The sequence below is a fragment of the Polistes fuscatus genome, unplaced genomic scaffold, assembly GCF_010416935.1.
Source record: "Polistes fuscatus isolate 324 unplaced genomic scaffold, CU_Pfus_HIC Scaffold14, whole genome shotgun sequence".
In the NCBI taxonomy this organism is placed as follows: domain Eukaryota; kingdom Metazoa; phylum Arthropoda; class Insecta; order Hymenoptera; family Vespidae; genus Polistes; species Polistes fuscatus.
This window is the reverse complement of record NW_025113042.1, coordinates 189,811-205,946: the sequence shown is the minus strand read 5'-3', so window position 1 is coordinate 205,946 and position 16,136 is coordinate 189,811. Positions and strand designations below refer to the sequence as shown.

Genomic DNA, 16,136 nt, shown 5'->3' with positions numbered 1-16,136 from the left:
TATGTACGTATACTATACATGTATACATATATATAATATATATATTACTTTCAAAATCAATTGGAAAAAGTAAATATCGTTGGTATACCATTTTAAACAAATTGACGTAAAGAACAAACAACTGGTCGATGAAGAAAAAAATGACCAGAGTCTTTTGTGTACATAAATACAAATAATGTTTTGGTTCAATTCGAATATTTACAATTAATATATTCTTACATACTTTATTTAAATCTCATAGAATATCTTATTAATATACTTGTATTATACTGGAGTGAGTATACGTTATTTATTTGTATGTCAAATATTATTCCATGTATATTTCTTTTATCTTGTTTTTATAATTGCAGGTTAGATGAATTAAACAAACGTACCTTTTGCACCATGTGGATGATTGTTATAGATACAATAATGTTGCAATAGTAATTATTTTATTTTATAATATGTTATATTTTCTCTTTTTCTTTCTCTCTAACTATCAGATATGTCAGTAAATTAGATAGACCAGTAGATTAAATATTAAATTTAGTATCTAATTTATTGCAATTCTGTATAAAGCTAACAGTTACATATGTTATTTGTAAGTAGGACATTGTACTAGACTTCCATGTTATGTTTAAAGACGTTATTATTTAAAATCTGTGTATTTATATTATGCATGTACATATGAAAAATTATTTTTTTAAATGTATTATGTAATGCTTCTATAATACTCAGATTATTCAATTAAATGTCAATTCGCTATGAATGTTTATATAAATATCATAAAATCACTTTTTAATAGTTAGATATAGAAATGTAAAAATGTGTTACAACTAAATAAAATAAATACTCTTACAATGCATTATTTTCTTACAGATAGAGTATTGTTATGTAGAAGATATATAATTAATAGCAATCTATAGAACAATATCAAATTGATGTGGATCATGATTATTATTTTATTCACCAGTATCGAGGTGAATGAACTGTGATGGAGTGGATCAGTACTGCTACAATATATATTATAACATGGAGTTGTTTGATATGGGGTTTCCATTCGGTTCCCCAAATACCCCCAAAACAAGTTCCATGCGATAAAACACGGAAGATATTCACAGAATCTTGGGGAATAATTAGTGATGGTCCTTTAGGTTCAAATTATACTCAAGATTCTCACTGCGAATGGCTTATTAAAGGTATTAAGAAATAATTATATTGATACTTGTTTATATATAATAGATGTTAATTTGTATTTATTTTATACAATTGATACAATTATGCATTATCTTGTAGCAAACAACAGTCATCAATTCATTACACTTAGTTTTCGTACAATGGGTACGGAATGTAGTTACGATTATGTATTTGTTTACGATGGAGATTCTTTTCATTCACCTCTTTTGGGTAGTTTTAGTGGCAAAACAGAGCCTCAGCAAGTGACATCATCATCTGGTTATGTAAGCAAATAAAAAAGAAAATTTATACGAAATAAATGTATTCTTAATTAACAATCTATTGCCATTTTGTAGATGTTAATATTACTATATAGTGATACAAATTATGTTCTGGATGGATTTCATGCTGAATTCTCAGTTATGGATTGTCCTAATAATTGTACAAATCATGGAAAATGTATTAATAATACTTGTGTTTGTGAAAATGATTGGGGTGGTAAAGATTGCTCTAGAGCTTTATGTCCAGATAATTGTAATAATAATGGCACATGCAAAAATAAACGTTGCCAATGTCACCAAAATTATTCTGGACAATCTTGTTCGTTGCATTCGACTCATCCAGAAGGAAACAGGTTTATATTTAATTGTAGTGTCTAACTGATAATAGATATGTATATATGTACTAGTCTATAGATTAATGCTTTTTATTATTTAGATGGCATTGGCTGTCACATTCGGAAGGTGGTTTAAGACCACGCGCAGCTCATACAGCAGTTTATGTAAAGGAAACTGATTCTTTATACATATTTGGTGGCTATGATTTAAATTTTATACTCGGTGATTTAGAAGTTTATCGTTTTAGTACTAGCCAATGGGAAAATGAATATGGTATAGTACTGGGTACGTATTAGCATATCTAATTATTATTTTTATTTATTTTTATTATGTTGTTTATTATTTGAGTACATTTTGTAATAACTTCTTTATTAAACTTTACTTCATTCGCAGAGGGAGCATCGTCCATGGAATATTTAGATCCTAGACTTATTACGCATGCATTGGCACAAACAGATACAGACGCGGAAGAACGATATGGTCTCTCGACTAAATCGTTTATTTGGAAGTTACTTAAAAGTATTGAAAATAATAGTAATACATTAACTCTACATGACCGTGCAGCCTCTGAAGCAGGAACGTATAGATGGAATAAGTTTAATAATAATTCTGATCACAGAGAACGCGAAAAAAGTAATGGAGAAGGCAACGTAAGCAGGATTGGTACGAGTAAAGTTAAAATTAGGAGGAATAATGATTTTGTAAAAGCACATTCAGGTGGTGGTCACCTACGATCTAGATATTCGCAAAGTATGTTGGAAAGGTAAAATGAAAACGTTAACATTATATGTTCGTATTTCATCTATTGCATATATAATTATTTTGTCCTTTCATTTTTCTTATTTTCTTCTTTCCTTATCTTTGCAAAGGTATCGCAGAGATTTTGAGGATATAAATTTATATAAAAAGCATCATATCTCTAGAATAGAACAGAATGATGATGCGAACTGGGAAAGACTAAGTAAAAATGAAACCACAGAAGAAAACGCTTTTATCCAAGAATTTGAAGATGTTAAATTGATAACCGATGAAGAATATAGAGATTCTGGAAAACAAATTGAAGAAGTGAAGCCAAGTCCGCGATATGGTCATGCTGCATGCAAATATGAAGGTTAGTTATTACAGGAAACTGTTAATACGAATGAATTATTAATTAAAATAGGAAATAAATATTGCTGGTTACAGGAGGCCTTGTCATCTATGGTGGTAAAATAGAGGATGGGTCTTTGTCAAATGAACTTTGGCATTATAATGTTAACACACGAATTTGGACATTGCGCGCTAGAAATTCTACGTTTTATCCACCTCGACTTACAAGACATACTCTTACATTGGTAAATGACTATATTTATCTGTTTGGTGGTAGTACAGTGGACGGAGAATTTTCATCTAGCCTGTACAAAATTAGATTGAACTTTTGTAAGTTAATGGTTTATAATATTTTTAATAAATTATTAAAAAGATGTAAAATTAATTCTAATCAATTTGCTTGTTTTAGCTGATTCTACAGCAACGAGCGAAAAATGGCTAAAGGTACGCCCTCGTGGTGGAAAAGAATTAGATGTTCGTGTTGTTGCTCATTCAACTGTTTATCACAGTGCCACTAATTCTTTACTTGTTTATGGTGGAGTTGTTGCTAGCGTAGCACGGTTCAGTAAACTTTCAGATAGAATGTTTGTTTTCCAATTGGATCGAAAAGTTTGGTCTGAAATCCATTACCCAAGGGCACATTTACGAGATACTTATGTGCCTAGAGAGCGTGCGTTTCATACGTGTAATATAATCGGTAATAACATTTTCAATGATCTATAGAATTTTTCTAAATCAATACTTTTCAATATTATATTTGACATAAATTATTTCAGGTAATTATCTGGTTGTGTTTGGCGGATATTCTCATAGACACAACAAAGAAGAAATTTGTTACGACAACCAAATGTATCTTTATCATTTAGGTTGTCATACTTGGGTTAGTCATGACGTTTTAGGATTAAATGACAAAGGTATAATAAACGAACTTTAAATTATAAGTGTTATATATATTTAATATCTTTAGTTCATATAATATATATAAATTATAAATGTACAGATTCACGTTATCCCAAACAACAAGGAGTCTTCGCACATGCTTCGGACGTACGCAATGGAAATACTTTGTTATTAGTTGGAGGCTATCATGGTAATGTAAATGCAGATTTGCTTGCTTATACTTTACCACCGATGCTTGCACCAGGAGATAATGATAATATAGAACCAGAACAGATTTGTGCAAGGCATAAAAGTTTCACGGAATGTGCTGCAAATCCAGAATGTGGGTGGTGCTCTGCAGACGAGGTATATTATTTTACGAATTTATTATTTTATTTTTTTAATGATATCATTCAAATTGATTTCTAAATATATTATTTATATTTTTAATTGAAATATTTGAGATATGCTATGGAAGAACCATTGGAAGTAATTGTACAACGAATCTTCAAACTACACGGTGTCCTGGCATTTGTCCTGCTTTGGGCGATTGTCATTCTTGTTTAACTCATGGACAACCTGGTGGTGGTTGGGGTAAAACATCACGTGGTAAAAATTCAGTTTCTAATAAACTAAACCTTGGAACTTGTACATGGTGCGTTCAGAATGCACGATGTCATCATAAAGATGATAATTATGGGGTTTGTGGTCTTCGAGACGATACTCCTTCGCAAATACCAGGTTGGTGGGGATCAAAGGGTACAGAAATTACACAAGTGGCAGAATGTCGGGAAATGGACAAAAGGCCAGGTTTGACATTTCTGAAATATAAGCCTCCAGTTAATTTTACTCAACCTGATTCTGTAACCATAGTCAATGCCACTACGGTTGATTTCAATGTACCATCCATGCAAGGAGCAAAAACAGAATCAGCTTTGGGTGGAGAAATGATTGCTAGATTAACAGGCTTCTTGAGATTACCATCGTATTTTTGGCAAAGCTCGATTGAAAATTTAAAAATATGTGTCAGTTATATAGTGCAACGCTTCATGTATCGCGAACTGATGATTCACAGAAATTGGTAAGTTAAATCATAATGTATATTATTATTGATATAATATGTATGTAATACATATAATGTACTTGAAGTTTCTTACATTTTCAGGAATTAGTTGCAAATTTAACTGCTGAAACATCGCAATGCATTCCTACTAAATGGCCGGACGAACAGCAAATGATATTACAACATGGACGTTATTTTCTTGATTTTGAATCCAAAAGAATGGTTACAACAAGTTATGCGTATGCCAGTAAGATGGAAATTACGCATAGTAAAAAAATGGAAAATCCCAAAGTTTTTACTTTCGAATATCTTGAACCATATCAAAATGGATCTTGTAATCAGTACAAGAATTGTCTTCATTGTTTGATAGATTCTTCCTGCGGTTGGTGTGATATTACCAACAAATGTCTTTCACGTTCTATTAACGAAACAGAAAGTTGTGCAACAGATGTAGAAATAGATGAAAATGACGATCCGATTCGTGAATGGCATTACTTAACTATCACTCCATCAGCTTGTTCAAATTGTTCTAATTATATTTCATGCGAATCGTGTGTCGGTAGCACCTTATGCGAATGGTGGACGGAGGATGCTCGATGTGCAAGAATAGGTAGATTACCTAATGCTGTTGTTAGTATAGATCAATGCCCCATTCCTTGCAGACAGAGATCAAATTGTACGCAATGTTTGGACGAACGTGGAAGATGCGTATGGTGTGAAGCAACGCAAGAATGTTTTTCATTTTCAGTATATACATCAGAGTATCAATTCGGTTTGTGTAGAGAATGGATGGATCAAGCAGGTTTGATGGGAGTAACGTCCAGATCTGGTTCATCATTGACGAGTAATGATCAATGTAAAAGTTGTAGTCGACATACTAATTGTTCTAGCTGCTTACACTCGCTGAGCTGTGGCTGGTGTTATAGTTTAGAGAATCCAATTACGGGAGTTTGTGTACAGGGAGACTTTAATCGAGCTCACGTCAATTGTAGTTTAATTATGAACGAATATTTAAATACTACCCTTGAAGCCAACGAGTCAGGGTGGGCGTATGCTCAATGTCCAGATGTAGACGAATGTGATTTGGGTCTACACGATTGTCATCCTAATGCAGTTTGTACTAATACACACGGTAGCTATAGTTGTCAATGTAAACGAGGCTTCAATGGAGATGGCAAAGAAAATTGTACAAGAACATGTTATGAAAAATGTATTAATGGATATTGCAGCGAGGCACCTGAATATAAATGTGAATGCAATCTTGGATGGACTGGACCAGATTGTAGAACAACTTGTGGTTGCTATAATCATTCAACTTGTTTTCAAGGGCCAGGTACATGCGATGAATGCCAAAATTGGACTACTGGTGAATTTTGTGAAAAATGTAAAGCGGGTAGTTATGGCAATGCCACGACGATAATGGGTTGTAAGAGGTGTAACTGTAATGAACACGGAGATAAAGATCTAGATATTTGTGATCGACAAACAGGCACTTGTTTTTGTCGCGATAATACAGAAGGTGATATGTGTCAAAGATGTAAAAAAGGATATTATGGCGATCCAAAAAATGGAGGAATGTGTTATTACGGTTGTATGTCTAGAGGAATGTTAAGTGGAGAAGGAAAAGGTAAACAAGGCCTTGGTAGTAGACATTCGCAAATGTCCCCATGGGAAAGTCATTTTGGCGAGTCATTAACAAGGGAATGCTTGTGGATCGTTAGTCCAAATAGCGATCTTTCAACTGATAAAAAAACTCCTGGTATACAAAGTGTTATTCAATTTACGATACAAGATGACATCAATGTCAGTTGTCAAGAAAACAATGTCTATGTATACGATGGACTTCCCGAATTTGTTTCATCTTCCAATAATCATCAAAATCAATTGGTTGGAGTTTATTGTACTGAAAGTACGGATTATCCTGTAACAATAGAAGCTAAATCTGGTTTTCTTACCGTTCACTACAAACAGTTGGACGAAGTTGAAGGATTTAATGCAAGCTATATCGTAATGACGTGTGACAATTGTCCTAAAAATCGAGTCTGTAGAAATAATAATTGTTTGTGCAAACCTGGTTTCGTTGGTATCGATTGTAACATAGAATTATGTCCAAATAATTGTACTTCATCGAAAAAACAAGGAATCTGTGACAAAGGATACGGTCGTTGCGTTTGTTCGTCTGGTTTTGGTGGAACTGATTGTTCGATTAAAATTAAAGAACATCAACTGGTTTTCACGGAATTATTTAATTCCGAATATCTTGCTGATCATTTAGATCATTTAAGAAAAACCTTGCCACGGTTCGGACATAGTTTAGTTGCCGATAGAAGGGGTAGTCTTTGGATGTTTGGTGGATACTCCCTCAGTCATGGACCATTGAATGACATTAGACTTTTTGATACTAAGAACAATACATGGATATATAATACTATAGACTCAGAAGCATCGATGCCTCAAGGCAGATATTTCCATGCTGCTGAAATAGTTCATAGTAGGCAACAGATATATGTGTATGGAGGATTATCTATGAAATACAAAAATATTTCAGGATTATCCAATAATACGTTGGATGACTTTTGGAAATTTAGTCTTCAAAATCAAAGATGGAGTCAAATAGTCCAAAATGAACTGAAAAGGGAACCACCACCTTTGGCAGGACATACATTAACTTTGCGTAGAGATGGAGAATCCGAAAGTTTATTACTAATTGGTGGATTTAGTCCAAAATATGGCTATTTAGATACAGTATGGGAATTTAATTTAGAAACTGAAACTTGGGATACGATAAGTACAAATGGAAATGGTCCTTTAGTAATTTATGGACATTCAACGGTATATCATAGTAAATCTGATAGCTTTTATGTATTTGGTGGATGCACGAGTGTTATTAACAAAACCTTGCTTTCAAAAAAGCTTTATGCTTTAAATTATAGAAGTCGTAAATGGTCAGTTCTACCACCGTTTGAGGATGATTTCACCGATGGTAGTAGCTTAGTTAGTATTTATTATATTATTTTCATCTCTATACATAAAAATCATACAGTTTCAAACTTATCAAATTAAGTTGGAAAATATCTTTTACTTTTTATTCGTTACAGCCTCAAGCTAGATTTCTTCACTCGGCTGTTACAACTGAAGAATATATGGTAATATTTGGCGGTCGACAGAATCCTCGAAGTACTTCTGATTCTTTAATAGCATATAAATACTCGTGCAACTTATGGATTCGATTACTAACAAATGATATGGAAATAATTGGTAATCCACCACCGCCATCATATGCGCATGCTATGACACACGCTGATCCAGGATCTAATGCTATTTATGTTGTTGGTGGTTTCGATGGTGGAATTAAGAGTCATGTTACTTTGATTAATATACCTGAAGACTTGTGCAATCTTTGGACAAACAAAGTTGCATGCAGAAAATATTTTGGTTGTTCCTTCTGTTCTGTTACTACAATTTCAGGGACTAATGCTTCCTTTTGTTTTTCCAATGAAGTATCACTTAACAGAGGCGACAAGTAAGTATTTTTTTCTTTTTTTTCTTTTTATAAATAAATATTATTTATTATAATAAACTTAACCAACCTTCTTCCTCTTCGCTTTTTGATTTTAGATGTGATATTAATGTGACTCAAGCGCAAAGATCAAATGGAGTATTTTGCAATTCTGATTGGATGACTAGTAGGAAATGTCAGAATTTTAAAACTTGCACAGAATGTTTAGCTGAATGGCCGTATTATAAAAATAATGAACCTATTTGTAAATGGTGCACTAATTGTCCACATGGTAAATGTATACCACATGAAAAAATTTGCGACGAGCAAAACAAGTGCAATGTTAGGCAAATATCGATAGATGACGTTAAGCAATGCAGTGAATTGCAATGCTCAGCTAATGATTGTGAGAAATGTAGTACCCTTGGAAACTGTGTATGGACTAGACAAGTTTTAAAAACTCGTAAGTAGTATGGCATGATCTAAGATTTCATCGTAATTCTCGCTACTATTATATTATATATAGAGAATATTATTATTTTTTAGCTGATTTAGGAGTTCAAAAAGTGACAGGTGAGCCAATATACAATTGGAATTGCGTACCGGAAGATATCTTTGAAAAATCAAATATAAAAATGATCAACACTCAGTGTGAAAAAAGATGCGCAGAACACAAAGACTGTAGAAGTTGTTTGAAAGAAACAGGAGCTGAAGGAGGTTGGAAACAATGTAGATGGTCCACGCAACTTAACGAAGTTTGTATTATATAAAATATAATTGATATTGTTTATTAATATTAAATATAAATAAAATACTCTCTCTTTCTTTCTCTCTCTCTCTTTCATTGCAGTGTATTTCACCGTCGTATCAACCACTTTATTGTGCTGGTGGAGTGTGTGGCTTAGTATTACGTAATTCAGACATAGATCATTGTCCAGAACCATGTTCAGTTTTTACGCAATGTAGTACATGCTTAAAACATTCCCATTGTGGTTGGTGTTCTATGGATTCTGCTAATATAACTGGACAAGGTATTTGTACGGAAGGATCTTTAGAAGCACCTATGGAACATCCAGCAGGTGGAACTTGCGAAATGATTTATTATGAGCAGTTCTCTCATACTGAGCCACGTAAGGGATTTCTTGAATATTAATGAGTTATAGAAACATTATGAAAGAACTACTGTGCATGTTATTGTTATAGTTTTATTTTTATAATTACAGCAATTTTAACTACTTTATTTCCACATCACTTAGAATTTGGATCTCAGGACAGTGTTACAATGACTTTGTCTAATTTTTTGATGGAATCACCATTTTCTTGGCATTATGTGCGTTGTCCGATGGAAGATGAATGTTTAAATGGTCATCATACATGTTCACCGAAAAGTGAAAAATGTTTTAACTTGGATGAGGGATTTGAATGCATGTGTGGCGACGGATATAAGACAGAAATGTAATTTCTCTTCAAATAATGCATATACATGTGGGATGCGAGCACCTCCAAGCCAAATACTTAAATAGGCATTCGTGAGGAGATTGGACGGTGGGCCCTGGATAGCTCAATAGTTAAGAGCAGTCGCCCGGAAAGCGGAAGATCCGGGTTCGAGTCCCGGTCCAGTCAGTCCAACGGCCCAATTTTTTCACGAATCCTACATACATATATATAGATATAAATATTATATAAAATTATTCTTTTCTACAGCAGCAGCACATGGTCATTTAATGAGTCGGAAAGGTAAATATCATCAATTTTTTTTCCAATGATAAATAATTGATTTCAATAAGAAAGAAATTGTTAAATATAATATTTTTTTTAGGAAAATTTGTGTACCAACATGTACCCAAGGTTGCGTACGAGGTACATGCATTGAACCAAACATTTGTCGTTGTGATTTTGGTTACGTGGGAGCTAATTGTTCCATTCAATGTCAATGCAATGGTCATAGTAATTGTGCAGGACCAGACAAATTAGATGTATGTTTAGAGTGCCATAATAATACGATGGGACCTCAATGCAGTAAATGTTTGCCTCTGTATGTTGGAAATCCTGCAGACAATGGACAATGTATACCGTGCTTGGAATATTGTAATGGACATACACGTATATGTATTAATGAAAGCATGACTGTTCCGGTAATATTTAAATAGATGAAACAAAATTCATCATGTTATAGAATAAAGCTTCAATTTGATTTTTTTCCTCTCTCTCTTTTTTAGAATCCTAATTCTGTTGACAAAATGTCCATAGAACTATTAAAAAAACAATTGGGAGAAGGTCCTATAGCAACAGCTAAATGTGTAAATTGTGGAAACAATACAAAGGGGGATAAATGTGGAGAATGTATGGTGGGTTATTTTAGAGGAACAGAAGATCTACGCGATGTTTGTCGTCCGTAAGTATTTAACTTTATAATATTAAATAAAAGAAGAATAATTTAGTAAATAAAAGAGACCATTTATTTGATATGTAGTTGCGAATGTCATGGTCATGGATTTACTTGTGACCCAGTGACAGGCGAAAAATGTAATTGTGGTAATAATACAGAGAGCGAACCATCGTGCACTAGCGGCCCTATAAAAGCTACAAATATGGGTGGTACGCCATGTTGGATGGTTCAGTGCAGTAAGTGTAGAGAAAACTATGCAGGAACCCCAACTATGGGCCATCAATGTTATAAAACTGTTACGGTTGATAACAAAATGTGCTTTGACTCTAAATTGATAGGTAAGTTTAATTTAACCGTATTAACAATAATTATAATACACGCTTTAATATAGTACTTGCACTTTATACTTTTTATCGCGTTCCACATTTAAACTTTGATAAAGTATTATTCTTGTTGCAACTTTCTGTTCTGTCTGGAGGATTGTATGGTTTGTACACCTCCAACTATGAATTATCTATTTCATATTGCCATCTTTTTATCATCAAATGTAAATTCTTATACATTTAATTTTAGATGAGTGCAAGATGAAACCAAAACCATTGAATCCTGGGCAAACTGTATTTTATATGGTACAACCTCGATTTATGAATGTAGATATTAGAGTGATGGTTGACGTTACGCAAGGTGCCTTGGATCTTTTTTTGAGTCCTCGCGATGACTCATTTGTTGTTACTTTAAATTCCTCCACAGGTTATCAAGATGTAAGTCCATTTAATTTTTTCGACGCATGACGTTGTAATTTTATACGTTTATTATAGAAACAATATTCTTGCTTTAGGTTGAATTGGATAGCAGATTTAAATGTATATATAAGTGCAAAGATCATCATGATTCGTGGTTAGAAGATCCACAACAACGTAGTAAAATTAGGATCGTGGAGTTTCATTCGCGCAATTCTTTTTCTTCCTCAAGTAATAATAGTACTGCAGAACCAAGTTTGACTTCTACCGGTCTTCACTATATAGTGATAGAACAATCTGCAGATAAATTTGCTACATTCAAGACAATCGATAAAAGCAATACATTTTTAATTATCAGGAATTTGACAAATCGATTAGTCCTGACATTACCACAAGATAAACATGAACTTGGTCAAACTAAATTTCATATTGCTTTAAGAGCAATCGATACATATAATCCAGATGCTAGTAGTAGAGCTGCATACGGGATGATCTTTTTTCGGCAAGATCAATTACACATTGATCTTTTCGTTTTCTTCTCCGTTTTCTTTTCTTGTTTCTTTCTTTTTTTGGCTGCTTGTGTTGTAGCCTGGAAAACTAAACAGGCAGCAGATGTACGTAGAGCACGGAGAAGACACGTCGTGGAAATGTTACATATGGCTAATAGGCCATTTGCTACAGTGACCATCCTTTATGACAGAGATGGGAACAATTGTAGTCCAAGCTCGCCGCAACGCAAAAATAGACGTAACAGAGCTATAAGTTTTCACAATGATGTCAGGCCAGTTGCAGTAGAACCGACCGATGATGGTGTTGCAGCTGTAGCTACAGTTTTTATCAAATTACCCGGTGGACAGCAAGCTCCTGTTAAATTAGCTCTTGGTAGCTCATTAATACTTCTAACCAGGGTCTATCCAGTTAATAGCAGAGTGTTCCTAAGGCGCAGAAACAGTCATGCATAAAAGTCAGGTTAGTATGATTATGTATTATAAATTAATACTTCTAAAATATTCACGTAATAACTTGTTTTCATCGCGACGAGAGAATTATTTTTTTTAGATATTATTAAAAATCTCTTTAACTGATTCTAATACATCATTTTTTATTATGTATTTGAATCAAAATTATTTTCTTTTTTTAATTTTATATTTATTTTTATTTAGACAACATTTCGAGCATTCATGAATAAGAATCTATCTTAACGAATGAGCTCTAATATTGTATAATAATATAAAAAAAAAATATATATATATATATATGAGCGGGAAGGAACTAGAATATAATATATTGTCACACCATTCCAAACGGAGACTGTATCTTTGTACATAATATTGTATAATTATGTATTCATTCATGTTCAATACCTTCTTGTAGAAATACATTTTACATTATGTGATATGTCTTAAATCGTATGCTCCTTGTCAATTGATATCGCGTAATTTATATGTTTTACTATTATGTTCTTTTATTGGACTATTAAATGTCATTCTTTCTACAATAAATGAATAAACATATATAAATGTCAAAAAGTCAAGCAAGTAATAATAATTGCTATCATTTAATTTGATCGCATAACTCGTTTAATATTGAAGCGTAAAAAAAAATAGAAACACATGTCTTAATAAATTAAATAAATTGGTTTATTTATATTCTTTATGCACCAGTGTCAAAAAATGCAAGATTTAAGTCAATATTTAAATCACATAATATAAAATTGTGCACGCAAAGATGTAGATATTTGAAAATATTTCTGTGCCAAATTATAATTCGAATATTTCAAATTTTTTATATATCATAATTTATAATTACAGAGTAAGTTATCATGATTAGTATTAAAATAACTAATTCAAATTTCTAATTTTATAAAAGAAAAAGTATTTATTTTATTGTTAAATATATATCTTTTAATAAGGCACATCATATTTTCCAAAATAATTTATATATGTATATATATACATATATATATTATAATGTAATTTTTTTTAATGATCAGAAAAAAATGGCTAATTTTAAATGCAAATTTTACAAAATATTACTTTGTATAGTAAAAATTAAAAAATTGTAGATTTTTATTAAAGATGTATGATAAATATGAACAAACACATATGGAAATTATTCATTTTTACTCATATTACTAAGATGAAATGTATAAAATCTAAAACCAACTCCATCTAAAAATAATATAAGTCAGAATTAGTATATTAATCAAAATATATACAAACAAAACATGAATGTGTTAACAATATTGCTAATGAGAACTGATAAAATATTAGTAAGAGATATATTAGGACAGATATGTATAGCAAAGTATCTGCAATACATATGTAACTAACATATCACAAAATGAAAAATGATTTTCTTTGTTATTAAAAATAATATTCTTTCGAGAATTATTAAACGGATAGGCGAATATAATATATATCTGATATGTTGATATATTGAATCTCAACATCTGGTATTTTTCTATATCTTATTAACTTAGATCTACATTACATTATATATTATTGGATATTTTTAGAGTTTTTAATACATTTCTTTCGTAATTAATTAAATTCTGAGCTTTTTCCTTCTTTTTTGTTTTGTGTAAATGCACATGTGATGCTATATGCAAAATGTTTTATATAACATGTTTAAATAATTTAGATTTAGTAAGAAAAAAAAGAGAAAGACAAAGAAAGAAGAAAATTTATACTTGAGTGTAGACAATGCATTTTATAATTAATGTTTGAAATATTGTATTACCTGCTAGACAGGAAAATAAAAATAAAGATTCTACCAAACACAATGATTTAATAATATTATAATATATTTTTATATATCCGCTCGACTATGTGCTAGTTTCTCTATATTATTTTCTAATATTTATATCTTGACCAAGTGCAAAATATGATGGACCAGGATATGTAATCTCAGCGCTACCCAAACATAATTGGCCAGAGTATAAAACAGCATACTAAACAAAATAGTTGCCATTAATGCTATTTGAAAATAAATCATTTTAAATTTTAAAATGATAATGATAGAGACAACTTACTTGTCCTAAAGTAACAGCCCTTAAAGGTTTTGAAAGTTGAATAATCAAATGATTGTTTAATGTTTTAAATACATTACAAGCAATAAGTTGTTTTCTATGTTGAAAACGAAAATCGCAAATGAAAATATGTTCGCTATCTGTAAGCTCTGGTGGTTCACTAGCAATCCAATGTGGATTTTGAGTTACTAAAAGATCTGTATATAAAGCTGGATGATTTGTACCTTTGACCTAAATTAGATATTATGTATATACTCTATTAATATTTTATATTTACTATAATAAATATAATATAAATACTTACTACAGTTATAATATTTGTTTGAAGGTTTTTCTGAAATACAAAATATGGATCTGTCAATCCAGAAATTTTACACCTCTGTCCAATGGTCCAATGATGGATACCTTGATGCTTTCCAACTACTTTACCATTATCTAAATCTACGAAATCTCCATCTTTGTTTTCTATATACTAGAAGAAAATAGAAAATTGTTTAATTGTTACGTTTATTATTATGTAGATTTAACTTTATTTGTAAAATATTCAATCAAATTTCAAATTATTTCTATACCTCAGAAATGAAATGTTGAAATTCACGCTTTCCAACGAAGCATATACCCATACTCTCCTTTTTTTCAGCTATTTCAATTAATCCTGCTTCTCTAGCAATTTTTTTCACGTCATTTTTTAAATATTCTCCAAGCGGAAACATACAATATCTTAATGATTGTTGCGAGACTTGAGATAAAAAAAAGTTTGATCTTTATTAGGATCTAATGCTTTTAGCATAAGGACATCTAGAAAATATCACTGCAAATCAAATATGCACTTAAATATGAACATATATATACACTCATATTTACTTACTAAAGATATTTATATATCATATATATGAAACTTACCAGTATGTGGTTTAAAATTTTCAAGATAAGATCCAAAACTAGTTCTTACATAATGTCCAGTTGCCACTGCATCTGCATGAAATTTAGTTTTTGCAAGATGAATAAAATGATCAAATTTGATATTCTTATTACATATAATGTCAGGATTTGGTGTAGAACCAGATTGATATTTCTCCAGAAGGGTGCTGTAGAAAATGAAAAAATGCTCATTTGTAAGATCTACTAGATTTTATTGTACGTATGTATTTCTTTTTATTAAGCATACCTAAAAACATTATTCCAATACTCCTTGACAAAATTGACTTGAAATAATGGAATATCAAGTTTTTCACAAACTTTTTTGGCATCATTATAATCTTGTTCAGCAAGACATACTCCTTTTTCGTTTAATATATCCCAATTTTTCATAAAGACACCCGTAACGTTGAATCCTTGACAAATTAATATACATTAATAATTTGACACAAGTGACATGAGTGTTGTGTTCAATAAATATTTACCTTTTTTTTTAAGTAACAATGCTGTTACAGCACTATCTACTCCTCCAGATATGCCCACAACAATATTTTTCAACATTTTTTACAATTATATTTATCACGTATATGTAATTTATTTTTGCCTTTATTAAATATTCCCTCAGTGGAATATTTTCATTTGCAATTCTAAGAAATATTAAATAACTTTATTAGAAACAAATCAAATAAATTGAAACAATTTTTTTAAGGCAAACTAAACTATTCAATTCAATTAATTATATGTCAGAAGAGCAAT

General features: G+C 31.3%; 2 protein-coding genes across 6 annotated transcripts; one reads left to right on the top strand and one right to left on the bottom strand.

The window, feature by feature from the left end:
• The first annotated feature begins 234 nt into the window (after positions 1-234).
• LOC122514220 (multiple epidermal growth factor-like domains protein 8) lies at positions 235-12,960 on the top strand. Of its 5 annotated transcripts, none has more exons than XM_043630906.1 (25): positions 235-274; positions 351-422; positions 953-1,178; positions 1,276-1,439; positions 1,512-1,789; positions 1,873-2,057; positions 2,166-2,535; positions 2,642-2,883; positions 2,958-3,191; positions 3,271-3,558; positions 3,638-3,775; positions 3,862-4,106; positions 4,205-4,821; positions 4,890-7,797; positions 7,902-8,326; positions 8,422-8,765; positions 8,849-9,057; positions 9,153-9,432; positions 9,526-9,757; positions 10,007-10,039; positions 10,122-10,437; positions 10,522-10,697; positions 10,776-11,029; positions 11,265-11,452; positions 11,530-12,547. In XM_043630906.1, exons 3-25 carry the CDS (start codon positions 974-976, stop codon positions 12,391-12,393), a joined length of 9,195 nt encoding a protein of 3,064 aa, XP_043486841.1. In that variant the 5' UTR covers positions 235-274; positions 351-422; positions 953-973; the 3' UTR covers positions 12,394-12,547. The 5 variants fall into 5 exon arrangements, with proteins under 5 accessions (XP_043486841.1, XP_043486838.1, XP_043486840.1 ...); XM_043630903.1 differs by having other exon boundaries at positions 859-1,178; XM_043630905.1 differs by lacking the exons at positions 235-274; positions 351-422 and adding an exon at positions 12,595-12,960 and having other exon boundaries at positions 859-1,178; positions 11,530-12,400.
• Positions 12,961-14,238: 1,278 nt separating this feature from the next.
• LOC122514330 (mitochondrial tRNA-specific 2-thiouridylase 1) lies at positions 14,239-15,999 on the bottom strand. Its single transcript, XM_043631064.1, is given in 8 exon segments — positions 14,239-14,384; positions 14,466-14,693; positions 14,767-14,934; positions 15,035-15,210; positions 15,213-15,260; positions 15,366-15,550; positions 15,631-15,796; positions 15,866-15,999. Coding segments are annotated over 8 exon segments (1,152 nt in total). The 5' UTR covers positions 15,942-15,999; the 3' UTR covers positions 14,239-14,279.
• Between the last annotated feature and the right edge of the window lie 137 nt (positions 16,000-16,136).

Coding starts and splice junctions, on each gene's coding strand:
- LOC122514220 (XM_043630905.1), top strand. CDS start 974: ATGGAGTGGATCAGTACTGCTACAATATATATTATAACATGGAGTTGT. Junction 2,884..2,957: donor TGCTGCATGCAAATATGAAG/GTTAGTTATTAC, acceptor TGCTGGTTACAG/GAGGCCTTGTCATCTATGGT. Junction 11,030..11,264: donor CTTTGACTCTAAATTGATAG/GTAAGTTTAATT, acceptor ATTTAATTTTAG/ATGAGTGCAAGATGAAACCA.